Genomic DNA, 9,041 nt, shown 5'->3' with positions numbered 1-9,041 from the left:
CCGGTTCCATATGCCGGAGGTGATGGGTTCAAACCTAGCCTTGGCCAAAAACCAAAAAAAAAAAAAAAAAAAAAAAGAAAAGAAAAATAAGAAAAAGTCGTCTTGAGGAAGTGAAATAGCTGGTCCAAAAGCTAAGAACTCCATTCTGCTATACCTTCTCCCTTGTTGAATAAATGAATGACTGAATAAATGCATAATATGGGCTTGGTACCCATGGCTCAGCAACTAGGGCGCCAGCCACATACACCAGAGCTGGCAGGTTCGAATCCAGCCCAGGCCTGCCAAACAATGACAACTACAACCAAAAAATAGCCAGGCGTTGTGGCAGGCACCTGTAGTCCCAGCTACTTGGGAGGCTGAAGCAAGAGAATCACTTAAACCCAAGAGTTGGAGGTTGCTGTGAGCTGTGACACCATAGCACTCTACCGAGGGTGACATAGTGAGACTCTCTGTCAAAAATAAATAAATAAATAAAAATAGTTGGGAGTTAGCCAGGTGCAGTAACTCACACCTGTAATCCTAGCACTTGGGAGGCTGAGGCGGGTGGATTGCCTGAGCTTACAAGTTCAAGACCAGCCTGAGCCAGAGGGAGACCCTGTCTCTAAAAATAATTAGGCATTGTGGGGGGCGCATGTAGTCCCAGCTCTCTGTCTCTAAAAATAACCGGGCATTGTGGGGGGCGCCTGTAGTGCCAGCTACTTGGGAGCTTGAGGCAAGAGAATCACTTGAACCCAGGAGTTTGAGGTTGCTGTGAGATACGACACCATGGCACTCTACCAAGGGTGACAAAGTGAGACTGTCTCAAAAAAAAAAAATAAAAAATTTGCTGGGAGTTGTGGGTGTGCCTGTAGTCCCAGCTACTTGTGAGGCTGAGGCAAGAGAATCGCTTAAGCCCAAGAGTTTGAGGTGGCTGTGAGCTGTGACACCATAGCACTCTACCGAGGTGGACAAAATGCAACTCTGTCTCAAAAAAAAAAAAGAGAGAGAGAGAAATAAAGCTTTGTTTAAAGCAGCAGTTCTCAACCTGTGGATCATGACCCACAGAAACTGTATTAAAGGGCCATGGCATTAGGAAGGTTGAGAACTACTGGTCTAAAGGCTTAGGTAGAATTAGGAAAAAGGAACATCTGAGCTAAGATAAGGGAGTCTGCTTATCAAAGAGCAAGCCAGACATACTCGCAGTGATCTGTTAAGCAAATTGGTGGCATGCAGGTGTGATTTAACTTTTACCTTTCTTGGCCTTAGGTCCTGTTTGCAACTGGTATGGGTTTATAAGGAGGCATTTAGATCTCCCTTCTTTTCATGGCTGGGAACTCAGTTTTAAGGTCTTTCTAGGGAGGATTCCTCTTGGCCAAGAGGATGTCTGTTCAGTTGGCCCGGAGTTTAGGGTTTTATTTCTAGTTTACACGATCTGCAATAGGTATTGTGAAGGAAAAGTACAGGGTGATCGGAGAATTTATGATGCTGAGAAGGGGCGGCACCTGTGGCTCAAAGGGGTAGGGCACTGGTCCCATATGCCGGAGGTGGCGGGTTCAAGCCCAGCTCCGGCCGAAAACCACACACAAAAAAAAAAAAAAAAAAGAAAGAAGGAAAGAAAAGAAAAAATGATGCTGAGAAGGGTTGATTTAGAGAGTAAGGGGAAGATACCCTTGAGGAAAGGGCATCTGAGCTTGGATTTGAATGGTAAGTGTAAGTTACCCAGACGAAGACAGGGGGTGTATGGGCTAAGAGCATACCAGATTGAGGGAACATATGTGCAAAGGCCCTGAGACCAGAGAGAACCAGGGAAGTTTGAGGAACTGAAAAAACACCAGGATGGCTGAAATGCAAGGAGTTGGACAAGAGAAGGGGTAGGAAGGAGAAATGGGTGGGAGCAGATCATGCAAGACTTTGAGGGAAAACTAAGAAATTAATTGAAAAATTTGGCTCAGCACCTGTGGCTCAAGTGGCTAAGGCGCCAGCCACATACACCTGAGCTGGTGGCACATGTAGTCCCAGCTACTTGGGAGGCGGAGACAGGAGAATCATTTAAACACTGGAGTTGGAAGTTGCTGTGAGCTGTGATGTCAAAGCACTCTACCCAAGGCAACAGCTTGAGGCTGTATCTCCAAAAAAATAAGAAAAGAAAAAATTTTTTTCTTTTTTGTAGAGACAGAGTCTCACTGTACCGCCCTTGGGTAGAGTGCCGTGGCGTCACACGGCTCACAGCAACCTCTAACTCTTGGGCTTACCGATTCTCTTGCCTCAGCCTCCTGAGCAGCTGGGACTACAGGCGCCCGCCACAACGCCCGGCTATTTTTTTTTTTTGTTGTTGTTGTTGCAGTTTGGTTGGGGCTGGGCTTGAACCCGCCACCCCCAGCATATGGGGCCGGCGCCCTACTCACTGAGCCACAGGCGCCGCCCAGAAAAGAAAAATTTTAGGCTCGGCACCCATAGCTCAGTGGTTACAGCGCTGGCTACATACACTGGGGCTGGCAGGTTCGAACTCAGCCTGGGCCTGCTAAACAACAATGAAAACTGCAACAGAAAGCTAGCCGGGCATTGTGACAGGTGCCTGTAGTCCCAGCTACTTGGGAAGCTGAGGCAAGAGAATCATTTAAGCCTAAGAGTTTGAGGTTGCTGTGAGCTGTGATGCCATAGCACTCTATTGAGGGTGACATAGGGAGACTGTCTCCAAAAAAAAAAGATTTTAACAATTGTTTTTTAGTTCCCCGTCGGGAAATTGAACACAGAAAGTTTCTTTTCTTTTTTTTTTCCTTAATTTTCTTTTTTTATACAAAGTTTCTTGATAATTTTACCCCTCCTTAAATAGATCTCTGGTGACAACGTTAAGAACTATTGACCAGTTAGTTAACAGCCCTGTAATAGTCCAGGTTGGAAAATGAGTGGGTGGATTCAGTGACAGCTGAGCTGAGCCACAGAAAGAGATGAATAAATAAGGTAGATTTGTGGAGAGTCAATCAGCCATCTCCCCCATGACTGAGATTTTATTGCTGAACTCCTCCATTCACTTAATGCTTGATACCCAGGTTCAAATCCCAACTCGAGTCCCAAAATTGCCTCAGTCATCCTTGTCCTCTGCCAAGGACTAGTTCGAAACTTCCCAAATTTGCTTCAGGGTAAAATAAGGGATTAAGTTTCTTGTCCCACTTTTGGGAGTTTGCTTTAGACATATAAATGTATCAGACTGATAGGCAGTTGGGAAGGACTCTGGTCTTGCCTCTGGCCCTCTAGTCTCTGCCCAGCCAGTACCCCTGACTTCACTTCAGAAGGAAGGCGTGGACGCAAAGGAGAACGCCCACCCTCGCTCTGTTGTGTGCATGGCAGGAGGGTGGGGCAAACATCTGTGACGCAACACGGCCACGCCCCTCTGGGAGGGCGCTGCGCCTGCGCCACAACGGCTGCCGTGCTCCCGGAAGTGGAGAGTCTACCCAGAGCGCCGCTGGGTCTGGGTACCCGGAGGCAGGAGTGCTCACTGAGCTTGCCAAGTCAGTCCCGACCGCCATGTCGGCCTTCGACACTAACCCCTTCGCGGACCCAGTGGATGTAAACCCCTTCCAGGTACAGCCCCGAACTCAGATCTCTTCTAGGGCCAAGGGCCGTCGCCTGGGCCTCTTTCGCCGGAGCCGGGAGACGTGGCGTAGGAGGGACGGGCCATCTGCCCAATGGGAGAGCGTGCTTTGAGGGCTGTCCTATCGTGGCGTCTGTAGGGCGGGACTAGCAGCAGGTGGCAAGGCAGAGTGGGGCGGGGCGCTGTAGCCCCGGTAGTGGTGAGATTTTCTAGCACCCTGGGATATAGCTCTAACTGGACGAAGGGCACTGGAGCAGGCACGGTCGGACCCTTAAGGAGATTCCCTAGCTTCAGGGATAGAAGCAAAATGTGACTACCACATACCTGTAGTCTTGGGAAGACACCTGTCTTGAAGTTACCTTAGGAGAGGGGGTGACAGCAACGTAAGAGGTGGAAGATGGGATGGAGAAATGTAGGAAAAGCCCAAGACATCTCTCGTTACCAGCACTACCACTAGCCAAACTATAGTATACTGTATAGGAAAGATTTGGTATAGGTGAGATTTTTTCAGGAAGAGTGAGAAGGTAACTAAAGTTTTAAAAAAACGGCTTTGATAAGAATTCCGCACCTTGGCCATGGATCTAGTTTGGAATGGACTTTGGCCCAGTTAGTGAGGAAGGAGGGATGAGGGGTTCCAAAAAAGTCTGGAAGCCCAGACTTTTGGATGTTAGTCTCATGGACCGGTGGGGGAAGGCAGTGAGGTTCAGATGTACTGACCTATGAGCTGGCCTGACCTTTTGAACAAATAATTGAGGAAGAAGGAGTCTTTCTACTTAAAGCCAAAACCTTTCTGCTGAGAGAGCACAGGGGTGTCCTTTTTCTGTAGCATGGGCTGGAGCTCCAGTTAGCTCCAGAGCTACTGTGCCTTTTGTTTCATGTCTGCTCAAAACCAGTTTTAGGGAAGCTTGTTTGTGCTGACTGGTGATTTATGAGCCCTAATGTTCTGCTCTGTCAGGATGTCACCAGACACATTAACTCATGTAGCCTGTCCTTTTAATTTGGTCATTGGCAGCTTCAAAGTTTCCGGCAGGTGTGAGGGAAGTCCTGGAGGGTCCTTCCTGTGATTCATAGTATAACCTTTCTCACCTTGAATTCCTTCAAGGGTCAGAGCAAAATCAAAGGAGACTTGAACTCAATATTTAAATGCTGTGGGGAGAATGAAAATTTTATGCTTCTTTCTTGGCCTTTCTTAGCCAAAAGGAGCCCTCAAGGCAAATTCTGGTTGCTTGTTCCTGAGAACATCAGGGAATTCTGAACATTCCTCTTGTAGCTTAATACTTCTTGATAGAGCCTTTGCAAGGATGTGTCTCTTATGTAAGGCAAACAGTCATCTCTATTGGTTGAGTAAAGAAAGGACATTTGCATTTTTATTGCCAGTGTCTTTTGGTAACTGTTTTGCTTTAATTACAAAACTGCTGTATACTACTGGGTTTGGGTTTTAATAAAGAGTTAGTAGCCTTTAGGTATGTGTGGTATGTGATTTTTTTTTTTTTTGGCCTGTCAGAATCAAATAAAATATCTGCTGCTGTCTAACAGTCAGAAGCAGTCAGTTATTGGCCCAAAGATGGAGAGAACTTTTCTCCAGTGCTAGCAGTTCAGCCCTGTATTAGTAGCTGCTTGAAAATCTTAAACCTCATCTCTAGCCCCAGAAATGACTGTGCAAACTATTGTAGAAGTAACTTCTGCATTAAAGCAAGACAAGTCTGTTCATCAAGCAGCCTCAGGATATGGCAGGACAGGAAGCAGCTGTGGTCCTGTCAACCAGCCACATCTGGTGGGAAATCCTGTGTAGGAAAAAGAGCGCTGGCTGGCTTTGCTCCTCCTCGCCCTGGGCTGGGTTTTTCCTCTGGGTGCCCAATTGTGTGGGGAGAAGCAGCTTTAGATGTGAGGTCCCAAAGCACCTTCTCTTTGTCAGAGCTGTGCTACCTTTCCTAAAGAAGGTAGTGTCTGCTCTGACTACTAGGGCTAGGGCGTTGGGAGGTGCAGCCCTTGGTGCTTGGGTGTGAACCCAGCCTCATTTACTCAGGGTGTTGGCACAGAGTTCAAGAGAGAGCAAGTGGAGAGGCAGTACACTCAGAAACCGTCACACCTATTCAGTTTCCAGAGCAGTTGTTTTTTTTTCCATCACCCCATGTAATAGTGGATTACAAAGATATACTCAGCATTCAGAGTCCATGGCTGTTATTCTACCTTACTCAGTTGAGAGATGAAGATGATTCGTCACCCAGCTAATTGGCAGTAAGAAGGGGAAGACCTGGGTCATTCTGAAGATAGTGCTGTTTCAAAGGCTTTTATGGTTTTGTTTTGTTTTTTTTTGGCCGGGGCTGGGTTTGAACCCGCCACCTCCGGCATATAGGACCGGTGCCCTACTCCTTTAGCCACAGGTGCCACCCATGTTTCAAAGGCTTTTAAAACTTAGACATTGGGGGCATCGCCTGTGGCTCAAAGGAGTAGGACGCCAGCCCCATATACCGGAGGTGGTGGGTTCAAACCCGGCCCCAGCCAAAAACTGCAAAAAAAAAAAAAAACTTAGACATTGGGGGCGGCGCCTGTGGCTCAGTCAGTAAGGCGCCGGCCCCATATACTGAGGGTGACGGGTTCAAACCCCGCCCCGGCCAAACTGCAACCAAAAAATAGCCGGGCGTTGTGGCGGGCGCCTGTAGTCCCAGCTACTTGGGGGGCTGAGGCAAGAGAATCGCTTAAGCCCAGGAGTTGGAGGTTGCTGTGAGCTGTGTGAGGCCACAGCACTCTACCGAGGGCCATAAAATGAGACTCTGTCTCTACAAAAAAAAAAAAAAAACGTAGACAGTGGTATTAAACTGCCTTGGGGATATTTTAGGCTGCCTGAGGAAAGAATGTTACATAATCACCTTGTCACCTTCTTGAAATGACAGTACCAGTACTGGTGAAAGTAACAAATTAATATTAGCTAAGCTGCCTTTTCCCCCTATAGTGTGAGGGGGTGGAATAATGCAGATTTTATTGTGCTTTTTATTTATTTATTTATTTATTTATTTTTTGGCCAGGGCTGGGTTTGAACCCACCACCTCTGGCATATGGGACCGGCACCCTACCCCTTTGAGCCACAGGCGCCGCCCTTATTGTGCTTTTTAAAACATTACTTTAAAGTAGTATAGTTTCTGAGTAAAGCCAGTCCTTAAAAAGTGCTCAGGATTCTTTACTCAGATAGGCTTGGGAATCCTTAAAGGCTCTGAGAAATCCTACAAAAAATATATTTGCTTAGCTTTAAATGGACCAGCATTTCTCAAAGTTATTTATTTATTTATTTATTTTTGTAGCGACAGTCTCACTTTATCACCCTCAGTAGAGTGCCGTAGCGTCACAGCTCATAGCAACTTCCAACTCCTGGGCTTAGGCGATTCTCTTGCCTCAGCCTCCAAGTAGCTGGGACTACAGGCGCCTGCCACAATGCCCAGCTATTTTTTGTTTGCCGTTTGACCAGGGCCGGGTTTGAACCTGCCACCCTTGGTATATGGGGCCGGCGCCCTACCCACTGAGCCACAGGTGCCACCCTCTCAAAGTTATTTAACCATGGAACTCTTTTTCTGCTCAATCTTGTGGTGTCCTGTGAAACTCCCGGTGTGCTTTTAAGTTGATTTCCCCATCTAAGTCTCTTTATCTAGCTCCTACTCCCCCAGCCTGCATTGTGGCTGTGGGTGTTTATGACCTCTTTCTTGCACGTAGTTACGTGTATAATTAGGATTATTGGAAAACTTCCTGCAAAGTAAGAGCTTTGAATAGAAAGTGAAGTCAAGAGCACGCCCCAAAGGTTTACCAAACTTCTAGGGGGAAGCAGGAAGGGGTGAGCCAAGTGTGCCAATTTCACAACCTCCGCTGTTATGCCCATCATTTCTCTGGTAATTATGGTGCTTCTGCTGAGTACCTTCTGGGTATTTGGGCCCCTGCTTTGCCCTGATGCAGGATGTCTGCTCCCAGAAGTTGAGTCTTGTCAGGTGACGAAGGGGTGGAAAGCTAAAGGGAGGCATTGCCCTGTCCATTTTTCAGCAGTCCACTAAAAATCAAACCACCCAGGCAAATGCCAGGGCTGCTTTCCCACTCGGCACTTCTGCCAGATTATTCCAGGCAGACAGCAGTGATCTTAAGGAGGGGGGGTGGAATAGGTGGTGGTGGCGAACAGAGGAAGCCTTTCAGAGGAAGTCTTTCAGTGTTTGGGAGTTGCCAAGTCACACAATATCACTTTCACACATTGCCTCCTTGCAGTTAAAAGATAATCTTAGTGGTGTGGCTGCTTCCCAAGGGTTTGAAACATTTCTCTCCTGTGAGAGGAGAAAACGGTGGCAGAAACGTGATTTGGGTGTGAACTAAGTTACATGAAGTTCCCTGCACAGACACCGGGGGCTTTGCCACTCCCCAGAGAGGGTCGGTTCCAGCTTGACTGTAACTTTGAAAACTCTTGGAGCCACCAGATGGATCTGGTAGAACTTTCCTCTGTAACAAAAGCCTTGTCTCAAGAAATTTGAAAATGACAGTGTTCACAGATGCCCAGATGGGGTGTTCCTTACAGTTGGCACACGTAGCTAGGCAGGGTGTTAGAACTTGAGTAGAGAGACAGATGAACTTTGTTCTTAACTTCTAAATTATCTTTGGTATCACTTGGTGTAGCATAATCCTGTCTTCAGGACAAACAAGGAGCACTCGCTGCTCATTAAGAGAAGAGAGCACATTTGCAAGGTGTGACCTGTCCAGTGAGTGCTGCTTTGGGATGTTCGCATGTCAGTGCACATCACTCTGTGTAGGAGACGAGGTGGATGGCCACAGTGCATGGTCAGTGGCCTGCCAGAACTTCTCATCTGGCAGGAGAGCTCGGAAATAATGCTCCTGTTCATTGCAGCCCCAGCACCTCCTCCATCTTAGATCCCATGCTCTCTCGGGGAATCATGAGCCTGAGGCACATCTCCTGATTGTGATACATGCACTTGTTTAGGCCAGTCTCTTGAAATTCTCTCCATCCTTGGTCTCTCTAACCGTGACAATACTCCCCACCTCAGCCTGTCTTCACTTTCTGTCTCAGTCATTTGGGAGTACCCCAGAATTCTGTCCTTGACCATATTCTCATTTTCTGCCTTCACTTCTGTGACTTCAGAAGCCATGTAGTTATGTAGCCCTCAACCTTCTCTTGAGCTTCAAACCAGTATTTCCAACTCGCACCTGGGCCTTCCCGACCGTTCCAACCAGATGTATTCCACAACTCTATCTCCAGTCCAATTCATTGTTTTCTCAGATCTTTTTACCCTCCTACACCCATCCTTGAAAAACCTGTTTCTCCTCTCCATTCCTTCCTTTTCCCTTTCCTGCCTGCAGGTCTTCCACTAGAGTTACTGAGCCCTTGGCATTGTCCTGAGGAGAGTCTCCAGAGTCCGTCCCTTCTCCATCCCCAGCTGCCATCCTATACGCCACTCCTATCACTTATATAGATGGTGTGTCCCAG

At 47.4% G+C, this 9,041-nt stretch overlaps 1 protein-coding gene across 2 annotated transcripts in view; it reads left to right on the top strand.

Annotated features, from left to right (window-relative positions):
• Nucleotides 1–3,389: 3,389 nt before the first annotated feature.
• Nucleotides 3,390–9,041, top strand: part of SCAMP2 (secretory carrier membrane protein 2) — a 34,998-nt gene continuing 29,346 nt past the window's right edge. Inside the window, exon 1 of one of the 2 annotated variants that reach the window (XM_053596014.1) lies at nucleotides 3,390–3,561. In XM_053596014.1, the coding sequence (XP_053451989.1) occupies nucleotides 3,505–3,561 (57 nt within the window). In that variant the 5' untranslated portion in view covers nucleotides 3,390–3,504. The remainder of the gene's footprint in view (nucleotides 3,562–9,041) is intronic. The other variant, XM_053596015.1, reaches the window with a different exon arrangement.

This window comes from Nycticebus coucang, chromosome 6 (assembly GCF_027406575.1).
Source record: "Nycticebus coucang isolate mNycCou1 chromosome 6, mNycCou1.pri, whole genome shotgun sequence".
NCBI lineage: Eukaryota > Metazoa > Chordata > Mammalia > Primates > Lorisidae > Nycticebus > Nycticebus coucang.
Note: the sequence above shows the minus strand (reverse complement) of the source record. Positions and strands in the feature narration are given on the sequence as shown.